The sequence below is a fragment of the Gossypium raimondii genome, chromosome 13, assembly GCF_025698545.1.
Source record: "Gossypium raimondii isolate GPD5lz chromosome 13, ASM2569854v1, whole genome shotgun sequence".
Classification (NCBI taxonomy): domain Eukaryota; kingdom Viridiplantae; phylum Streptophyta; class Magnoliopsida; order Malvales; family Malvaceae; genus Gossypium; species Gossypium raimondii.
This window is the reverse complement of record NC_068577.1, coordinates 21,949,187-21,972,735: the sequence shown is the minus strand read 5'-3', so window position 1 is coordinate 21,972,735 and position 23,549 is coordinate 21,949,187. Positions and strand designations below refer to the sequence as shown.

The 23,549-nt window shown below is 36.1% G+C and overlaps 1 protein-coding gene across 1 annotated transcript; it reads left to right on the top strand.

The window, feature by feature from the left end:
- Positions 1–16,301: 16,301 nt before the first annotated feature.
- On the top strand, positions 16,302–17,540 carry LOC105765339 (uncharacterized). The gene is made up of 2 exons (XM_012584378.1): positions 16,302–16,495; positions 16,580–17,540. Exons 1-2 carry the CDS (start codon positions 16,302–16,304, stop codon positions 17,538–17,540), a joined length of 1,155 nt encoding a protein of 384 aa, XP_012439832.1.
- Positions 17,541–23,549: the final 6,009 nt, after the last annotated feature.

Below are 23,549 nucleotides of genomic sequence, written 5' to 3'. Positions count from 1 at the left end.
GACAAGAAATTTGGCTTTTATTTTGTGTTTTAGTCCATTTAATTACCAATTTACCAAAATGCCCCTAACTTAAAAATATCCTATTTCACTTTTCTTATATCCATTTTTGTCCATAATTTAACCAATGATCTAATTACCATTTAAGGACATCCAATTTAAAATTTCATAACAATTAGACACCTCTAGCTTCTAGAACTCAAGTTTTGCACTTTGTACAATTTAATCCTTTTAACTAAATTGAGTGCCCAAACAACGAAATTTTTGAACGAAATTTTCATGAAATCATTCCATGAAATTTTATACCATAAAAATATAATAAAAAAATTTTCCTCGTAGGATTTGTGGTCCCGAAACCACTGTTCCGACAAGGCCCTATTTCGGGATGTTACATTTCTCCCCCTTTAGGGATTTTCATCCCCGAAAATCTTACCTGTGGAGAGATTTGGGTACTGTTTTCACATAGCCTCTTCGGGCTCCCATGTAGCATCGTCTACCCCATGCCCATTCCATAATACTTTCACAAGTGCAAACTTTTGTTCCTTAGTTACTTGACCTCTCGAGCTAGAATCTTTACCAGTTCTTCACCGTAAGTCATGTATGGCTAAATCTTAATCTCTGTCTTAGAAATCACATGTGACGGATCTGAACAATAACTGTTGGATGGCCGGCACCCCTACGGCGCAGCGGAAAAATTTAATAATCGGTGACCCTAACCACGGATACATGTGTGAGGAATGAATCAGGGTGAAAAGGGTTACGAAATTACCTAATGCTGTTCTGAGTAAACAGCAACTTCTCAACAACGTGTAGTCTGATCTACAGTCGAACTAAGCCGCAATCTATCGAGACTCCGACCTCTATGTGATCCACCCAGTTGACTACGAACGGAAGAAATCCCCAAAATAGTTTTGAGAGTGAATTTTCTTTGACGGCTGCTAGACCAAAACAAAGAAAAACGGGATACTTATATCCTTATTATTTATTTTTTAGGGTTTTTTTTATTTATGAATTAAAATAAATATAATAATATTTTAAACCGAAAATTATAATTACATTAATTATAATATAATTTCGGTAAACCATATATTTATTTGAATTCATATGCTAACCTCATTATGTGTACAACAACCTTGTACATAATGTGTTGGAAATCGAATTAAATTAATTCTATAATTAATTTAATTCAAGTGACACCTAAAAACAATACCAACTATGGTTTATTCCATTCATTTTAACTATAGGGTGTGACCCTGTAGGTTCTTGTAACGTTAGCCGCAATACTAGAACGATTCCAATGTTACAAACAATGAGTAGCATCTAGCAATGCATCATTGCTACCTAAGTCACAAGAGATCATGATTCGACATAACCTTTTATGATTAACCTTTTATGCAATAATCCTTAAGTCCTTTATCTCTGGATTGGACACAAGTCATGGAATAGTCACACTTGTATAGTCCATTCCATGTTCCTTGATATTTTAAGCAGACTACGATATACAAATAAGTATGACATCTCATATCAACTTATTTGAGCATGGCCATGCATTTCTAGTCTCACTTAATCAAGTAGCCTAAGATATTACTCCCATTATGTAGGAGGGACTTATTCTATATCGACCAACCATATCCCTCTACATCAATTGTGGTATATCCAACACCAGCCTTTATAGAACAATCGATTCTGATTGTACGTTTGATGTATCAAAATATACTACTCACGATGTTGGGATTATGATGATCTCAAGTCCGAGGATCATATACATATTAATCACTATGAGTAATGTCGTGACAATTACATAATAATCCAAGAAACATACTCATAATGGGTCAGGTCCAATATGTTGTTCTCTAACACACATATTCATACATCGATTCTAATATTCCATATCAATGATAACTCTTTATCATCAATCAACTACATGTTAGTCTTAATGCATTATTGTTGTCCTATCCAACAATAATACTTGACTAAGGATATTTTAAGAATAATCATATTATTCTTAGGACATTATTAGAAAACAGTTTATTTATACACACAGAAAAGAAACTGAAATAATAATGGTAACGCCTTATATTAATAAACATGATAAATCAAGTATGTTATTACAACCATCTCATGATTGATCTTTGGGCATACTTTAACAATAACGACGTAACATAGACACATGGAACACATCATGAATCTTCTCTAACTCAGTCGGCAAAGCTAACCGATATGCTAAGGGCGCAACTCTTTTAGTCACCTCGTACGGTCCAATAAAACGTGGACTTAGTTTGCCTTTCTTGCCAAATCTGAGAACTTTATTTCACGGGGATACTTTCAAAAATACCATGTCACCAACCTGAAACTCAATCTCTTTTCTTTTCAAATATGCATAGGATTTCTGTCTACCTGAAGCTACTTTCAAGCAATCTCTAATGACTTTTACCTTCTCTTCTATTTCTTTGACTAGATCAACCCCGTAAATTTGATTTTCCTTAAGCTCTGTCCAATACAAAGGTGTACGACACTTACGTCCATACAAAGCGTCATAAGGTGCCATCTTCAAACTCGACTAATAACTATTATTATAGGCAAACTCTACCAACGGCAAATATTTCCCCCAACTACCTTGAAATTCTAAAACACAACATCTGAGCATATCCTCAAGTATCTGAATAGCTCTCTATGACTGACCATCGGTCTGAGGATGGAATGCTGTACTAAAACTCAACTTTGTGCCCAAAGCTTCTTGCAATTTCTTCCAAAACCGCGAAGTAAATCTCGGATCTCTATCTAAGATAATCAATAACAGTACTCCATGTAGTCTGACTATCTCTAAAAAATATAGCTCGACCAATTTGTCAAGTGAATAATCCATACAAACTGGGATAAAATGAGTCATCTACATTAGCTTATCAATCACAACTAATACTGCATCTTTTTTTCTCGGTGTCAACGGCAACCCTGTCACAAAATCCATGGTAACTCGGTCCCATTTCCACTTAGGAATTAACACAGGCTGCAATAAACCTGAAGGTACCTAATGTTCGGCCTTTACCTGCTGACAAATCATGCATCTAGAAACAAATTCTGAAATATCTCTTTTTATTCCTACCCACCAGTACATTTTCTTCAAATCATTATACATTTTTGTACTACCTGGGTGAATAGACAAAGAACTGTTATGTGCTTCCTGTAAGATCTTTCGAATAAGCTCATCATTCTTTGGTACACATATCTGATTTCTGAACATCAAACAACCATCAGAATTGATCTGAAAATCAGACTCAACACCTGACTCGCATTGAGTTATTTTAGCTTGCAACTCATTGTCATCTTCTTGAGCTTTACAGATTTCTTCAAGAAATATCGGTTTAGCTCTCAACTCAGCTAAAATAGAACTATCATCTGATAAAGCTAAACTAGTATTCAAAGCTCTCAATGTAAATAAAAACTTTCTACTCAAGGCATCAGCAACAACGTTTGCCTTACCCAGGTGATAATCGATCACTAACTTATAATCTTTAATCAACTCTAGCCATATTCGCCTCAAGTTCAAATCTTTCTGAGTCATCAAGTATTTCAAACTTTTATGGTCAGTGAATATTCGACACTTCTCACCGTACAAGTGATGTCTCGAGATCTTCAACGCAAATACAATGGCAGCTAGCTCTAAATCGTGCGTCAGGTAGTTTTTCTCATGTGGCTTTAACTGTCTGGAAGCATATGCTATTACTTTACCTTTTTGGATAAGTACACAACCCAATCCATTCAATGATGCATCACTGTAAATCACAAATTCTTTACCCGATTCTGGCTGGACTAAAACAGGAGCTTCAGTCAACAATGCCTTTAACTTGTCAAAACTCTGCTGACACTTCTCAGTCCATTCAAACTTGACATTTTTCTGCAACAATCTTGTCAATGGGGTAGCTATCATGGAAAATCCCTTTACAAATCGTCTGTAATAACCAACTAATCCAAGAAAACTTCTAACCTCTGACACATTTCTGGGTGGTTTCCACTCAACAATTGCTTAAATTTTACTCGGATCAACTTTAATACCATCACCTGCGACAATGTGTCCAAGGAATCCCACTTCTCGAAGCCAAAATTCACTTTTGCTAAATTTGGCATACAACTGATTATCTCTCAAAATCTATAAAACTGTTCTCAAATGTTCGGCATGTTCAATCTCATCAGGAGAATAAATCAAAATATCATCAATAAACACAACTACAAACTTGTCCAAGTACGGTCAAAAGATTCAGTTCATTAAATCCATGAATATCGCAGGAGCATTATTCAAACCAAATGACATCACAAGAAACTCATAGTGACCATACCTAGTCCGGAAAGCAGTCTTCGGAACATCTGACTCTTTAACCCGCAACTGATACTAACCGGATCTCAAATCTATCTTGGAGAACAAAGTGGCTCCCTTCAATTGGTCAAACAGATCATCAATTCTAGGCAGTGGATATTTATTCTTTATTTTTACTTTGTTAAGCTGTCGATAATCTATACACAACCTCATCGAACCGTCTTCCTTTTCACAAAAAGCACTAGTACTCCCCACGGGGAACTAGGCCTTGCATAATCTTTATCAGTTAATTCTTGCAACTGAGCTTTCAATTTTTTCAATTCCAACAAGGCCATTCTATAAGGAGCAATAGAAATGGGAGTGGTACCTGGAACCAACTCAATACTAAACTCAACTTCTCTAATAGGAGGCAAACCTGGCAATTCTTCTGGAAACACATCGGAAAACTCACAAACTACTGGCACTGATTCAATTTTCAACTCTGGATCTTTAGTATTCAATACAAAAGCAAGATAAGCTTCATACCTTTTTCTCAAACATTTCTGGGCAGACATAACAGAAATCATGGCAAGAGAACTATCTGACTCATCTGAATTAACCCGAATAATATCACCATTTTTGCATTTCAACTCAATGTATTTCTTTCCACAATTCACTATCACATCATGGGCAGTCAACCAATCCATACCAAAAATCACATCAAACTCATCAAATGGCAATAGCATAAGATCGGCCGAAAAACAGTGACCTCTAACCATCAAAGTTCAATTTTTACATACTTTGTCTACTAACACATACTAGCCTAATGGATTCGATAATTTAATAAAAAATTAGATAGATTCTATGGGCATGTTCATATTAGGCATCAATCTCATGCAAACATAGGAATGGGTCGAACCCAGATCAATCAAAGAAATAACACTAATATCATAGAGAGAAAATGTACCCGTAATCACATCGGGGAAGGATGCCTCTTCGCGAGCGCGAATAGCATAAGTCCTTGCTGGTGCTCTAACATCTGATCTAGTTGCTGAGTCTCTGGACATACCCCTGTTACTTCCTCCAACTCTCAGATTCCTCTGTGGTCTGCCTCTAGTGGGAGCATTTCCCGATCTTGCACTCAGCATTACTTCTCTTTTAACTATTTCAGGACAATCCTGAATAAAATGATCTAGTGCACCACATCTGAAACAAGCATTTTCATTTGCTCGGCACTCACCGAGATGAAGTCTACCACATTGAGCACACTCTGGTCTAGGTGGTCGAGTACTACCCACACTTGCGACTGTAGTATTCTGAGCTCTTGAACCCACAAATCTTTTACCTCTGTTTTGGCTAGGATACTCGGCTGAAAATTTTGATCTAATAGCAAACTCTCTAGGCCTCTTGGATGTGACTGAAATGATCTGCTCATCTTCCTTTTCTTCGTGTCTTGAACCTCAATTTTAGCTTTGCCCTTTTCTTTTGCTTTTAACAATTCCTCTTCCTTACAGGCTCTTTCAACTAGAACAACACACTCTTTTATCTCTAGAACACCAACTGACAGTCGGATATCATCATTGAGCCCATCCTCAAATCTTTTTCACATGATAACCTCTGTAGACACACACTCTCGAGCATACTTTCTGAGTCTAACAAATTCACATTCATACTCGGTTACAGTCATCTTACCCTGCTTTAACTCAAGGAACTCTTTTCTCTTCTGGTCAATAAATCTCTAACTAATATACTTTTTACGGAACTCCTCCTGAAAGAAATCCCAAGTAACTCTCTCGCTCGGTACAACTGACACAAGAGTCATCCACCAATGATAGGCCGAATCTCTAAGGAGTGAGACAACACACTTCATGCATTCCTCAGGTGTATAGGATAACTCATCAAAGACTCTGATAGTATTCTCGAGCCAAAATTCTTCTCTCTCTGCATCATCATTTTTAGTAGCCCGAAACTCTTCGGCCCCTTATTTTCTGATCTTATCAACTGGTGGCCTTTCTCTTCTAACTATACCTATGACTGGGGCAACTACATGTGAATTAGAAAATCATAAGGGGGTGGAGGTCTAATAGCCGGATTCGTACGAATGAACTCGGCAAACAATTCAATCATAGCTTGGAAGAAGGCTTCTCGAGCCCCTCCTCCCTAACTAACTGTAACGGGCCTTTCACTACTATCTAGTGGCACCGTCCCTTCTGCGGGATCGGGCGCATTACTTTCTACATCATCTGCACCAGCTCGTTCGGGATCCAAACCTATAAAAGAAAAACATTTTAAAATCGTCAGGAGTCGTCACACTATCAAAATACAAGTATGGCATGTATAGCTAGACTCTTATTCATACTGAATATTTCGAGAACCGACTAAAATCTTGCTCTGATACCAATAAATGTAACACCCCTTACTTGAGACTGTTATCGTAGTCAAGCACAAGGCGTTATTTGACTTAACTTACTAGATCAGAGCATAAAAATTTGCTTTTAAAATTATTTTGTTCTCATTCAATCAATACGTTCCTAAAAAGAACCCTCAAAACCTTAAAACATGCAACAGAAATGGTTCAGGTCCAAACCGGGAACATTAAAAATTTTTCGAATACTTAAACAAATGAAAATAATTTATTTCACTATTCACAATAAAACTATCCACTCGCGTAATAGTCACTAATTCAATTATAACTCAAGTTACGAAACTAGAAATTTAGATCCGTAAATTTTCTCTAAAACTAGACTCATATATCTTCTTACCATAAAATTTCCAGAATTTTTAGCTTAGCCAAATAGTACAGTTTATTCGTTAAAGTCTCCCCGGTTTCACTATCCAATGGTTCTGACCCCTTTTCACTAAAAATCAATTATCTCACTGTACAGAATTTAGATAATGTTCTCATTTGTGTTTATTTAAAATAGACTCAATAAAGATTCTAGAAATATAAATTATGACTCATAATTCTTTCTGTACAATTTTTAATGATTTTCTAAATTCAAAATAGGGGACTTCAAAAATCATTCTGACTCTGTCTCACAAAAATTCAAATATCTCATAATATATAATTCCTTTGCCCACACTGTTTCTTTCAGGTGAAAATAGACTTGATAATATTTAATTCTATATCACATTCACTCTCTAATTCCATTTCTACTATCCTTGGTGATTTTTCGAAATCAAGTCATGTTGAAATTTCTTTCTCAACTGATAACTGAGATATTCTTAACCCTTATAACTCACCTGAATCTATTTATTACGCTTTTACCTGAACTTTCATGTAACATAGTCTATTTACGAGACCGTTGAACCACTTGGAATACTGAGGATACTCGAGTCTCCTGTCTGATAATAACATGCCAAAGCCATGTCCTAGACATGGTCTTATATGGGATGTTTCTTGTACTGCCAATGTCATATCCATGATATGGTCTTCCATGGGAGTCCTCATCTCGGTACCCATGCCATGTCCTAGATATGGTCTTACAGGGGACCTCTAATGTCGGTGCCAACGCCATGTCCCAGACATGGTCTTACATGAGACCTCTCATAACCTCAATAATGCCAATGTCATGTCCCAGACATGGTCTTACATGGGATCTCATCCCTTTAATGTCATGACATTTGTATCCGATACATTCCTAATGTTTCAACGGGACTTTTTAACACGATTCTCCATCATCTCATACTTTAGTCAACATTAAATAATTTCATGAAGTACTTAATTGCTGGAAAATAATAAATTTAATAATTATTATTGAAATATTACATTTATTTACCGTAAACTTACATCGGTACAAAATACGATCAAATCTAGTAACTTAGACATCAACCTTTTTCTTTTCCCGGTCTAACTCTGAATTCCGTTCTTCTTGATCTATAATAGAAAATTTAGCTTATTTAATACTCATATTCATCAAAACAGTCCTTGACTTAAAATTTGGCAAAATTATGATTTTGCCCCTAAACTTTTGCATATTTCCACTTTTACCCCAAAGCTCGGAAATTAAACTTCATCCCTAAATTATGACATGCTGAACATCTTTCCCTTCTATGGAAACATCAAATTCCCACTGTAACATTTACTTATGAACATTAGGTATTTTTACCGATTATGTCATTTTACTTGTTTTCACTTAAAATCGCCTAGAAAAAGTTGTTTAACATTTCAAGCTTCATATTCTACCATAAAACATCAAAATAAACACATTTCACCTATGGGTCTTTTTCCAAATATGTACCCTAACATGAATTAATGGTAGAATAAGCTAAATCGAGCTACAATGACTCCAAAAATGTAAAGTACATTAAAAACGAGGTAAAGATGGACTTACTATGAAGCTTAGAAGCTTGAAAAAAACCCTATCCATGGCTTCCATGACATATTCGGCCATATGGAAAAGATGGATAAGAAATTTGGCTTTTATTTTGTCTTTTAGTCTATTTAATTACCAATTTACGAAAATGCCCCTAACTTAAAAATATCCTATTTCACTTTTCTCATATCCATTTTTATCCACAATTTAACCAATGATCTAATTACCATTTAAGGACCTTTAATTTCAAATTTCATAACAATTAGACACCTCTAGCTTCTAGAACTCAAGTTTTGCACTTTTTACAATTTAGTCCTTTTGACTAAATTGAGTGCCCAAACGTCAAAATTTTTGAACGAAATTTTTACGAAATCATTCCGTGAAATTGTAGACCATAAAAAATATAATAAAAATAAATTTTTCCTTGTCGAATTTGTTGTCTCGAAACCACTGTTCTGACTAAGCCTTATTTCTGGATGTTACATAAATGATATGCTTGAAGGTTGTCATTGAGGTATGGTTTGATATGGAAATAGGTAGTGAGTATTGTGTAGATAAATGGCTAATTTGGTAAGTTTGGATGTGGTTGGTATATGGCCAAGATTACTAAGGTTTAATGATGATAGTTGTTGAATGGTCAAATTGCTATACTTAAGTATGATAGGTATGTGAACATTTTGGTAAATGTTGGTTTAGAATTAGTTCCAATGGTTGGTTGATTTGTGGCTAAACTTAGAGAATGTATAATCAAGTTTGATTGTTGTGATTGAGGTACCTTTTAGGCATATTGGTTGTATGATTAAATACTATGATTATGTAGCTAAATATGCATGAGTTAGGTATAATCTGGATGCATGAAAATAGGTACATTTGGCTTGTATATGTGACCAAGTTTTGGGTGAGGAAATGGCTTGAAAATGGCCTATTTTTCGTCCATATGACCTAAGACAGGGCATCTATCTCAGCCGTGTGTGACACACGATCGTGTGTTCCTTGTAGGTTTTTAAAGGTTGCATTTCGAGAGTTACACGGTCTGGCACATGGGCGTGTAGCTTGGCCGTGTGAACCAAGTCAGAAAGTTACATAGGCACAGACACGGGCTAGAACATAGTTGTGTGTCCCTACTTCGAATACCCACACGACCTGAGACATGTGTGAGTCACACAGCCTGGCCACACGGCCGTGTGACCCCTGCAGTTTGTAAATTTTCATCTTTTCCCTAAAAATTCTATACGTTTTCGATTTAGTCCCGAATTGTTTTTAATGTGTTCTTAGGGCCTCGAGAGCTTGTATAAGGGACAATAGGTATGTTATTGATGGAATTTGCTATGACTGATGTTTTGAAGTAAATGATTTATATTTTTGATGATTTTGAAATGTAAACTCTAGTAATGCTCCGTAACCCTAATCTGGCAATGGATACGGGTTAGGGGTGTTACATTTAGTGGTATCAGAGCTACAGATTAGTCGGTTCTCGGACTGAACGTAGCATGTGTGAAGTCTAGAAATACATGCCATTATATAACCTATGATAGTGTGATATCTTCTGACTCTGAGGAGATTTGTTTCATTTTTAGACAGAGATGCTTTCCAACCGAGCTAATTCCGGTAATGCTAAAAGCGAAACTCAAGTATCTGATTAAAAGGTTGCTTATGAGGAATCGAAACTCAGGAAGGTATGAATAAATGTTTATAATATTATGTTAATGATGAATGTTATGTTATGTCTATATATAAGAGTCAAATTTAAAGGCTTTACGACCTTCACCCTCAAAAAAATTTCATAAAACAGAATTCACAAGATTTATGTTTATTAAGCCCAAAAGTATGAAATCGAAGAGTTCAGTGGCTGAATGACTAATAATGTAGTCATAACCGAGGATGTGTTAGCAAGTAAAGAAAGCTCTAGAAGAGATATTAAATTTTTCTGATAATCATTCGGGATAGGCAACGTCACTGTTAAAGAATAAGTTAATCACAGGTAATCGACTTATTCAGGTATGGTATCTAAAGAACAGGTTAACCGAGATTTTTTGTGAAATGGTGAAACAGGATCATATGAGACCATCGACGACTTTAGTAGTCAGTGGAATAGTGTTTGAACTGTAAAGATATCTGAATGCAGCAGTTATAGTCGAGTATCTTACGATGATCTCTTCTGGGTATTCTATATGTTCTTTTATCCTCAGAGGTATATACAGCTATTCATTTTCAGATGTGTGATTCTTATTATATAGAAATGCTGGCTAATCATAACGTTAGACAGAGGAATTATTAGTCTGGTTGATTATGATCGACATTACTCTATTTTTCTTTGGCATTCTATTCTATCATGTTCGGTAGAAGATTCAACGATAGACTCATATGATGTTAATTTATTTCTTCTACTAGTTGATGTTTTCCAATATATTTATGAAATTTATGTTGTCTTTGTCACAACTGATTCCAGGGTGTATGAACGATATTCTTCTTCTAGATTTTCTTGGGGGTACCATTAATCTATTTAGCATTTAATATGGGTTGTATTCTCAGAGATTCAGTAGAGCTCTACATCTTGGATTTTATTATCTCAGTTTTCTCCTCGTTCTTATTATTTAATCTATTAAACATGGTTTATCTGTAAGAGATATCCATTGGCCAGAGGTAATTACATCTATTACAGTTATAATTTCTGGTTCGATCATGGGAGCACGGTAATATAAATCTCAGATTATAGAGGTTGTATTACTGCACTGGTTGTTATTGGGACTACATTCGATTTTTCTCTTTTGTCTTGAATTGCACTATTGATATTTGAAGTATTGTTCTATCTATACGGTTGTAAGGTTGATTTCATTATAGCACTATTCTTTTAATTCATCTGACGGTTACGGCTTCGGTATGATTCAAAGTTTCGATATCATTATTTGAAATAGTTTCATTATATATCCCATTTCTAGCTTTCATGAAAAGGATAGGTAACAACAAAAGTATAGACGGTGGAAGATTGAGTTTAAACTTGTATATTGGTTCTCATCCTTCAGGTAATCTCGATTTATGTCAATGAGTTAAAACTAGATGTTATGTTTGTTTGAGTTAATTCAGTTTTTAGAGATCTTTGATTGGTATTCTAAGGGAATTATGATAGACGGTATATTTGGATTATCTCGACAACAAGAAGAAAGAGTTATTTTGAAATGTTATTATTTGATTGATAGATCGACTCAATTGTGTTATTCAGAATAAGGTTATTCATTTGAAAAGTTAGGTAAGTTGATTATATTCAAGCTTAATTCTCGATTTGGGAATAAATTTTGCACATTCACGGGTAAATTGATAGACATTCAGAATGAGGGATTCATATTCTTGAAGACATGGTACAAAATTATATCTATCAGATCATCTATAATCGAAAAATGTTATTATGGGTTAAAGTCGTCTCAATAGTTGAAGTTGTCGTTCTTGTGTTAAATGATATTGTTTGAAGCTTTCCATGAAATGAGAACAAATATCAGTTGAAAATTACAAATGCAAACATGTCAAAAGCATCTTCTAGATTTTGATAATTCGGGTTTCTCAATTATGTTTCAATAGACGATCAATGAGAATGTTTCAATAGTTGTACTACTAATGATAAGTTATGACAGGAGGACATCATGACTGTTTAGCTAACTTCAGGTATAGTATCAAGTTCAAAAATGACTTCTGATATGAGTTCTGAATCAAGATGAGTTATAATTGACTTATCTATGGGTTACCATTAAAAAGATGACAGAAAGATTTGATGTGATGGCTTTTATCAAGTGAGAAATTTCGAGGACGAAATTTTCGTAAAGGGGGGAGAGTTGTAACAACCCATTTTTCAGTAGTGTCAAAAACTGTGGTCTTCGGGCCACCAAATCTGATGAGTAAGTTTGTAAATATTATTCTAGCGTTTTAGTGTTTTTCTTTTTTCTCCAAGATTCTGGCGATTCTGTTTCTTGCTCTCGTGTTCGTGTGTGTTTGCCTTGGTTTTCAATGGCGATGAGCGGTGGGTTGAGGGTTTTGGGTGTTGCGAGCGATGCTTTTGGTTGTTTCTATCCTCTTCACCGGTGTTTGTGATACGTGGTCCGTTGAGGAGGGTTTTCGTCAATGTCCAGTTGATAGAGAGACGGTTCTTGATAGGCACGATTGATGACTGGTGATTCTTTGAATGTCTTTGACGGAGTTCTAACTTGATGCGATGTGTTACGTGCTTGGCTTTGGTCGGATTGGACGTTTTGGCGTGCTTTTGAGTAGTTTTTGGTGATTTCTATTTGCCTTCTTTTGATTCTTGAGTTTTGTGGTGCTCTTTGCAAAACAAGATTTTGGCTACGTGGGTTTTGCATGGTCATTCGGGTGTATGCGATAGAAATTTTTGCGGTGGGCCCGCGGTGGCCAGAAAAGTTATCCCTATTGACTTTTCTACATTCCATTATCGTTGTTCTTACATGTTTTAAGGATTTTTTTAATTATTGCGTTTTTGCATGTCATTCTTGAACACTTGGTTTTGAACGTTCTTGACCCTGATTTGCTGACTGCTTAACCGTCATCGTCGGTAGGGTTTAGTGCTTCTTTGGTTTTGTTTCGTCGTGCTAGCTTTTTAGGTTTCGTCGGGTTTTGTTCTCCGGGGACTTTGGTTGGTCTTGGTTGTTGGCGTTTTTCATGTTCTTGAAATCTGGCGAGGGGTTTTGGTTAACGGTCATTGTTCGGTGTTTGTCGGGTGATTTTTCTCGTTTGTTGTGGTTTGTCTTGGGTGCGTTTCCTTCCTTTTCTTGTCGTTCTTGTTTTCGCGAGTTCGGGTTGTTTTGTGGCGTCCTCGTGGTGGAGAGGATCGGGCTATTCCTCAAATCTAGTTGCGATCTTTATGACGTCTCAATGAAATTCTTGAGTTGGAATTGCCGTGGTCCGGGAACTCGCTAAAATAAGGGAGTTAAAGCAACTTCTCGCCGTCAACAACCCCGATATTATTTTTCTTAGCGAAACCAAAATGTACGCCATCGATTTTCGTAGGGTTCGAATAAGCAGAGGCTACAAAATGGTTTAGTTGTTAATTCGGAGGGTCTGAGTGGTGGGCTTGCATTGATGTGGAGGGACGGGATGAATGTTTCTATACAAAACTACTCCAAACATCATATAGACTCCATGGTCGACCGGAGAACAATAAAACCATTAGGGTTCTTGGATTCTACGGGCATGCTAATCCGAATCATAGAAGAAGCTCTTGGGATATTTTGTGGAGGGTCGGGAATCGGTTAGGAAGGAGTGGGTGATTGGGGAGACTTTAATGCTATCTTGAATGATCTTGAGAAAGAAGGGGTCGCAGGGAGTGAGGGCCCAGATGAATGAGTTCAAAGAAGTCATGGATGAGATGGCTTTAGTGGATATTAAGCAGACGGTGGTTGGTTTACAGGTAAACAATACAGATGAGGGAGGTTGATAAAGGAAAGACTTGATAGATTCCTCACCTTGGTGGCAGTGGTTGAAAATTTCCCGTTTATAGCTACTAAAGTTCTAAGACAAACTCAGTCCGATCATGACGCGATTATTTTAGATTTGTGGGGTCGGAAACCGAAAGATTTCCCGAAGGATAAGAGATTGTGCTTCAAGTTTGATGTATGTTGGGACGGGAATAAGGAAGCTAAAAATGTTATTGAAAGAACTTGGAACAGTGAGGGTATAGACTACGGGGAAAAAATGGATAGGGTTCGATCGGTGCTCGGTCCATGGCAATGTAAAAAATTTGGAAAAATGAAGAACGAAATGCGGAAATTGGAAAAACAGATCGAGGTGGTATTGATTCTGCAAGCAAAGCGGATAGTGGGAAAACTCTCAAGGAAATTCGCAGAAGGCTCGACTTTCTATACGCTAAGGAAGAAAGCTACTAGGCCCAAAGGTCTAGGTCAATATGGCTGAGGGAGGGAGATAGAAATACTAGGTTTTTCCATGCTAAAGCAACTGGTCGTTTAAAGAAGAATAACATTGAGAGGCTCAAAGATGTGGAAGGAAATTGGGTGACAAATAGTAAAGAAATATGTAAGGTGGCCAAAGATTACTTTGTGAGTTTGTTTCGGTCAAACAGTCAAAATGCTAACATCCAAGAGATGGGGTATATAAAGGAGTGCGTTACGAGGGAAACAAATGAAAGGCTCAATATGATCTATACTGAGGAAGAGATTACTCAGGCAATCAAGCAGATGGACCCTAATAAAGCCCCTGGCATCGATGGTCTATCGGGCAATTTCTTCAAACACCATTGGGAGATAGTGGGAAAGGACACTATTAGATACTGCTTGGATATTTTAAACGGGAAAAAGGATATCTCTTGCCTCAACGATACTATGATCATTTTAATTCCTAAAACTAGAGATCCTTGTGAGCTTACTAACTTTCGACCTATTAGTTTGTGCAGGTTTGTCTACAATATCATCTCTAAGGTGTATGCAAATCGGTTAAAAGCTGTCCTACCAAGCTGCATTAGCCAAAATCAAAGCGCATTTGTGCCGGGGAGGATGATACACGACAATATCTTAATTGCGCATGAGCTTCTCCATTACCTTAAAAGCTCTAAAAATGGTCCTAATAAAGGGCTCGCGGTCAAGCTCGATATGAGCAAAGCTTATGACCGCGTAGAGTGGAACTTCTTGGAAATAATTATGAAGAAAATGGGATTCGATGGGAAGTGGATTGCCAAAATAATGGAATGCGTTCGTTCGGTTAAATATACGGTTAAATGCAACAATATCTTATCGGAAACTTTCATCCCTGAGAGGGGGCTCCGACAAGGGGACCCCCTCTCTCCTTATTTGTTCTTATTTTGCATGGAAGCTCTGTCGAGAATGCTTACCCATGTTCAGGAGAACAACACTTTAAGAGGCATAAGGGCCAGCAGGAACGGCCCAAGAATAAATCACTTGTTTTTTGCTGACGATGCACTGTTGTTTGTGAGAAACAAGAAGAGCGATGTGGAGAGCCTTGTTAACATGCTTAATAATTTTTCTAATATTTCAGGACAAGAGATTAATTTTGATAAGTCAATAGTCCTATTCAGCCCTAACACCTCACGTGACCAGAGAACAGTCCTTGGTGGTATCCTAGGCATGTCGGTGGTGGAAAGCTTAAACAACTATCTAGGCTTCCCTATCCCGATTGGTAAGAAAAAAACTGTTGCTTTCCAAGAGATTACTAATAGACTGTCTTGCAGGATTAACAGCTGGACAAAGAGATTGCTATCGTCTGGGGGAAAAGAAGTTTTCATTAAAGCGGTTCTCCAATCCATTCCTACGTGTGCTCTGTCAAATTTCTTGGCTCCCAAAAGCATCATCAAGGATATTCAAGCTAAGTTCAGCAGAACATGGTGGACGGGAAAAGATAAAGGGAGATTCTGGACAATGATCCCATGGAAAACGCTGTGTAAGCTGAAGGCTATGGGAGGTCTTGGAATTAGAAACGTGCGACTCTTCAACCTGGCTCTCTTAGGGCGTCAAGTGTGGAGACTAATAAACAATACTGATACTCTCTGCTTCAAGGTTTTGTCTTCAAAATACTTTCCCGACGGCAACATCTTTAATGCAAAAAAGGTGGACAAAGCGTCATTCACTTGGACAAGTATTGCGACAGCGGCGGAAACGCTCAAAGATGGCTTTGGATGGCAGGTTGGAAATGGTGAGAGGATAAATATTTAGGATGATAATTAGGGAATGGAAGGGCTCAACGAGGACGTTATTTTAAGCAACACTCTTAAAAGAGATGAGAAGAGTGTGAAAAACCTTTGGCATATGGATCGGAGGTGTTGGGAGGTTAATAAAGTCAGGCAAGTATATGGACAAGACTGGGGGGACAAGATTTGCAATATTCCCATTGGAAGGGAAGGCCAGGAAGATAGAATGATATGGTATCATAACCCTCACAGGTGATATACCTCAAAATCCGTATATTCATGGCTATTGCTGAAAGATATGGGATACGGACCTCACAGGTTCCTTTGGAAAGCGTTATGGAAGCTCGATACTCTACCGAAGATCCGGGTTTTCGCGTGGAGGGTGGGGCATGAAATACTCCCCACGAATTCTAAGATCGCCTCTATTAGACAGGGTTTTGAAAAGGGGTGTCCTCGATGCGGAGCAAAGATCGAAACCGTGTTGCATGCTTTAAAAGACTGCCCAACCTCGAGAGCAGTTCTGTCGATCGGAGGGTGGTCCAGGAGCTTTATTTCGAAGAATTATGATCACTGCGCGGATTGGTTGGAAGACTTAATGCGGGTCCTTGACAAGAGAGCGATGGCCGACTTGTTGACAACCCTTTGGAACTGCTGGAATAACAGGAATAATTTTATTTTCAGGGGTAAAGAAGATGAGGCCAAGCAAATATGGGAAAGAGCTAGCAACTTGACCAAGGAGTTTCGAATATGTAATATGACGAATGAGCCATTACTGTCACAGAACGCAGCGGAGAAAAAGTGGAAAAAACCTCCAATGGGCTTCATTAAAATAAATTTCGATGCTACAGTAGGCGAAGACAAAATCGGTTTTGGAACGATCATAAGGGATGAAGAGGGATTTGTCTTGGGAGGTGGTGGGGGTTTTAAAGAGGGTAGGGTGTCGGTGGAAGAGGCTGAGTGCATGGCTTTTGAAGAAAGCATCAACGTGGCGCGTAATTTGAATTTTAAAGAACATGTTCTCTTCGAAACAGATCACGTGGGGCTGGTCTATAAATTCAATAAGTCAGCCCATGACGTCACAACGATAGGCGAGCGGATAAAGGAATGTACAGCAGCCTTCAGCTTTTTTAAATCGGCCAATTTAATTTGGACCGAACGGTCATGTAATACTGTAGCTCATTTACTTTGTAAAAAAATGTGTAGCGGGGGAAAAAAATATTTGTTCGATATGGATTATCCTCCAGAAATCCACAATGCTGTAATTCGTGATGTTTCGTAATAAATTGTGTTGACCCTTGTGGTCATTTTTGTTTCAAAAAAAAAAATTGTAAATATTATTATTTAATATTTATGAGTTAATTGTGACTTTGAAAAGGTTTTTGATTTGATAATTTATGTTATTTAAGCGATTTATTAAGTTCGAGTGGTATGACCCTAAGGTCAAGTGGTTTTAGAAAATGAGGTATCGGGACCTCGTTTCTATAAACCTAGTTATAAATATTTTTATAAATATCTAAAGAATGTCATTAAAGTTGTATTAAAGTTTTACTAAAAAATTTTAACGTTTCAATAGTTAATTAAGCAAAAAGTACTAAATTGTAAAAGTTGAAAAAGTCAATCGCTATTAGTTTAAAGGTGTTAATTGCTTAAAGAATTATAATTTGAAGGCCTTATTGAGTAAATTAGTCATCCTAAAGATAGTGGGGTGGTTGGATGCTTAATTTCTTATAATTATAATGTTTTATATGTTATTTATTTAATAAAATAAAATAAAAGGTAAATAAAATAAAGAAAACAAATGTTTTCTTCCCCATTTTTTCTTCACCACCGAAGGTTGCCATGGAAAAAGAAGGGGAGAAGCTTAAGCTTCGATCTTGTTTAGATGGTGCATGTAAGCCCGTTTTAGCTCTGTTTCTTTTAATTTTTATGTTTTTGAGATTGTTACAACTAAGTCCAGCTAACCCGTACCTTCGATTTTGAAACTGTTAAAGATTTTAAATGTTTCCATTGATGAATCTTGTGATTTTTTATGTTAGATGATGAATTTGGAATGTTGATTGATAATTAAAAGTATTTTGTTAAGTGATTTTTGATAAATTTTCTTATTAGAAACTAAATTGTTAAAATAGTAAAAGCTCAACGATTTGATGTGAAATTTTTACAATTATGGGTTGATATGGGTGCCATGAATACTTGGCTATTATAAATTGGCATTAAAATGATTAATTTGCATGTTTTGTGCTTAGGGACTAAATTGAATAAAAGTAAAACTTTAAGGAAATTTTGTAAAAATATAAAAATAAATAAATTGCATAATATACATAGTTTTACTATCTAAATTAATAGATTCAATGAAATTATTAATTTAGATCAAGATCGAGTGAAAAATCGAGGAGAATGGAAAATTACCAAAAATACCCTATATTTTGATATTTCTGCATTTTAGCCAGGTAAGTTCGTATGAACTGAATTCTGTATAATTTTGATTAAATTGTATATTATTATGTGATTCTAATGTGATTAAATCATTATATACATGTTATTATGCAATTTATCTTGTCAAGAAATGATAAAAATTCAATGCGTATCAGCGATCATCGACTAATGAAAAGGGATAACTTCAATTATCGAATATGAAAGCGGATTGCTTCGGCTATCAAATATGAAAAGGGATAGCTTCGGCTATCGATTATGAAAAGAGATGGTGACGACCATCAACTATGAAAAGGGATATTGACGACCATCAACTATGAAAAGGGATATTGACGACCATCGAATATGAAAAGGGATAGCTTCAGCTATCGATTCTGAAAAGGGATGGTGACGACCATAAAATATGAAAAGAGATGGTGATGACCATCGAATATGAAAAGGGATAGCTTCAGCTATCGATTATAAAAAGGGATGGTGACGACCATCAACTATGAAAAGGGGTGGTGACGACCATCGATTAATGAAAAGGGATGGTTCCGACCATCGAATATGAAACGGTATGGTTACAACCATCATTTAGCACACTTTATGTAAGCTTCAATAGGGATTTCAATTGACTTCACTGCAACAAATATGGAAAGTTATGATGTACCAATGATCAAACTATGAATATTCATGTTTATGAAACGTATGATATAAGTGATGCTATGTTACGTACCATTTCTTACCATGTGATGATATTGCTAAGTTATGTTTTTAATCACTAGCCTATGGCTATGGTAAATGTTATTTTTATGTCTTATGTGTATGCAATTGAAATGGTAAGTGTTCAATAAGAACTAAGACATGTTTATATGAAACTCAATGGAATGGTGATACGTGGAAAAACATGATATATTGTGATGGATGATATATCCAATTGAATCATACTCAGGTATAATGTTTATCCATGTCAAATTTATATGAATCATGTTTAAATGAACTAACATGTATTGTTGATGTGCTAGGGCTTATGCCAAGCTTGTGGATATAATTGATGTTTATGATTATGCATGTACTATGCATATGAAACGGGTAAGAAAAGGAAATGAAATGGTAAGTATGCAATTGGGATGTATTATGATGTTATAAAAGGTCTAATGTGATAAATGATGTATTTATATGGGAGCAAATTGCTTATGCTATGGATGAATATGCCTATATCATGGATAAATACACTAAATCAGGAATTGATAATGTTGTTTAGGCTTATGATAAGTATTGGGAACGGAATGAAAAGAAAGTAAATAGGAAGATATATAATCTTATAGAAAGGTTGATGATTATATATTATGTTTCATGAAGTCCTATTATGTTATGAATGGTTAATAATTATACGACATTAATGAACTTATTCAATTGTGAGTTGATAATTATGGTTTGATAAATCTTGAGGCATTGGTATAGGCTTGTATTTAACCTATAAATTTCATTATTAAAATGTAATATTATGCTTATGGTTTACATGAGCTTACTAAGCATTCATTGCTTACATAGTTTCTCTTTTACCTTACAGATTATTGGAAACTTGATCGGGTTAGAAGCTAGTCGAAAATCCATCACACTATCCATCGGTTATATTGGTAGTTTTTGATGATTTTGAGTCATTGTTATAATGGCATGTATAGGTGTTTCTATTTGACTTGTAAATTTGGGACTTTGATTGATGAATAGTTTTTTATGTTGGCATGTAATTGTTGACATTTTGGCATTGTGGTGCTTAAATGGTGGATGATGGAATGGTAAGTTAAATGAATGCTATGAAATGTTATTTTGATATGCTTGAAGGTTGTCATTGAGGTATGGTTTGATATGGAAATTGGTAATGAGTATTGTGTAGATAAATGGCTAATTTGATATGTTTGGGTGTGCTTGGCATATGGCCAAGATTATTAAGGTTTAAGATGATAGTTGTTAAATGGTCAAATTGGTATAATTGAGTATGATTGGTATATGAACATTGTGGTAAATGTTGGTTTAGAATTAGTTCCAATGGTTGGTTGATTTATGGCTAACCTTAGAAAATGTATAATCAAGTTTGATTGTTGTGATTGAGGTGTCTTTTAGGCATATTGGTTGTATGATTAAATACTATGATTATCTAGCTTGAATATGCATGAGTTAGGTATAATCTGGATGCATGAAAATAGGTGCATTTGGCTTGTATAAGTGACCAAGTTTTGGGTGAGGAAATGGCTTGAAAATGGCCTATTTTTCGTCCACACAACCGATGACACGAGCGTGTATCTCAGCCGTGTGTGACACACGGTCGTTTGTCCCTTGTAGGTTTTTAAAGGTTGCATTTCGATATTTACATGACTTGGCACACGGGCATTTGGCTTGGCCATGTGAACCAAGTCAGAGAGTTACACGGGCACAGACACGGGGTGGAACAAGGCTGTGTGTCCCTATTTCAAATGTCCACACGGCCTAAGACACGGGCATGTGTCTTAGCCGTGTGAGTCACACAGCCTTGTGATCACTATAGTTTGAAAATTTTCACCTTTTCCCTGAAAAATCTATATGTTTTTTATTTAGTCCCGATTTTTTTCTAATGTGTTTTTAAGACCTTAAGAGCTCATATAATGGACAATATGTATGTTATTGATGGAATTAAATATGATTGATGGTGAAGTAAATGATTTATATCTTTGGTAATTTTGAAATGTAAATTCCGGTAATGCTCTGTAACCTTATTTCAGCGACAAATAAGGGTTAGGGGTGCTACATTTTTATTTTCCATGTAGGAATCCCACATGAAGGAAACACAACGATTTGAATTATCAACAAGCAAAAGAGGAAGCACCCACCAATCGTAGTTGGGATAACCACGATCAATGGGGTAACTTCTTTCCTTATCTATTTATGGGCTACACATTGATGATAATGTCTTAACTAAAGTGTTGGGGGTAACATAGAAAATTTTGTTTCAACTTTTATGTCTTTATTTCAATTTTTTTGCGTCAACTGTGTGCTTGAGCTTCTAGAAATACAAGTGATCAGTTAGGACCATGTATATAGGTTGCTTGCGTTTACAAATAAATTTGGCATGATGGTAGATGATTTTAATTTTTTATTATTAGACTACTAAGTGTTATATGTTACACTGTAAATAGGCAATAAGCAATCAACTATATCGAATGATATAGAAAATACAAGGAAACTAGCATGCTAGTATGAGTGATAAATGGTTAAATTTGATTTCTTTTTTTTGGTTGATTAAATTTGTGCATATTGAGATATTTAAGTGATGAACAAAGGCATTGTTTGGAACACATCCAGAGCCAAAAAGTTGAATTGTGTTTATTCACCCTTAGTACCTATTTTGAGCCAACAAACACTTCTTGATGAACCTTATTATAAAGCCCGAGCTTTAAATGATAATTTGTATTTTCCCTCTTTCTTTGTCCTGAGCTGCACGACTATAGACATTTGGCCATACGTGTTGAGGGTTAAGTAGATACATCTCGGCTAATTTTGTAAAAATAAAGTGAAATAGGAAATATCAGTGTGATATAGGAACTATAGGTTACCTTAAAGTGGAGAACAAAACAAAAATTCAAAAAGAAAATCAATACAAGTAGAAATAGTACTTGAAAAGCAAAAGTATTTGTGAGTGAGTTATATTGAAAAAAAATACAAAGTGACAAAGTCCCGAGAATAAGGAAAACTATTTCATTTGTGCATAGAAATTGGTAGGCTAGCCGTAGTACTATATAATGTTATGATTTCCTATGTGGAGAAATAAGGAAGGTGAGAGAAGGAGAAATAAGCCAGTGAGCAGGTATGGGTTGCTAAAGAGGAAGAATAGGGACCGATACGATGTATCAAACTATTTTTGTGTTTGTAACCTTTTGATGCTTACTATTTTTAAATTTCATACCTATCCTATTTAGAACGTTACAAGCTAAAAAGTCCTTTCATACCTAGCCTAAGCCTTAGAACGTTGCAAGCTGAAAAGTCCTATGTGACCTAAGTATCCTTATGCATAAATGGACATTATACTAAACAATCGCATAAGCTGTTGTTTGTATTCTACTAGGATAACCAAAATATTTGTATGATTTGTTGATGGATTCTTATATCTGAGACCATTAATGCTTTAATACTTTGTAATACATTGAACTTAGATGTTTGAGGTCAAAACTGGTAAATCAATTATTCATCATGTTAAAATTATTCGTAAATATGAAATGCCTAGCCATTTGCTCCAAAGTCAATGTTGGTAAAGTATTTCCTCAAGGATCGCCTCTTCTATTTCTTGTGTTTGTTTGTGTTGCTTAAGGACAAGCAATAACTTAAGTGTGGGGGAAGTTGATCTGTCGTAATTTGGTGTAGCAAATTAAACTAAGTTTTGTACTTTAGGAGCTTGAAAACGAGCATTATCATTAGGTTTTAATTTTGTTTTAGGAAGTTTAATTAAATTCAATAAAATATGCAAATTGAGTCTTTTATTGACCTTAGGGGCAGAATGAGGCCTAAGGGTGAGCTAATGAACCTTGTAAGTGTGTAGGAGACTATTAGAAGGCGTGCTAAACTGATACTGATCATTATGTCGCAACATGGAGGGTTCAATGTCGCAACATGGAGGGTTCAATGTCGCAACATAGGGAGCAGAATGGAGAAATTTCGAGGCTACCTTCGATGTTGCGACATAACCTAAAGGTGCCACGACATACCTTTGAGGACATCCCAAGAAGAGTATACTAACTTCTATGTCACGGAACAGGTCCTGATGTGTCACGACATCAACTCTGGACGAGAATTAATACAAGCTAGGGGGTGTTTTGGTCTGTACAATCAAACTTAAAGCTCG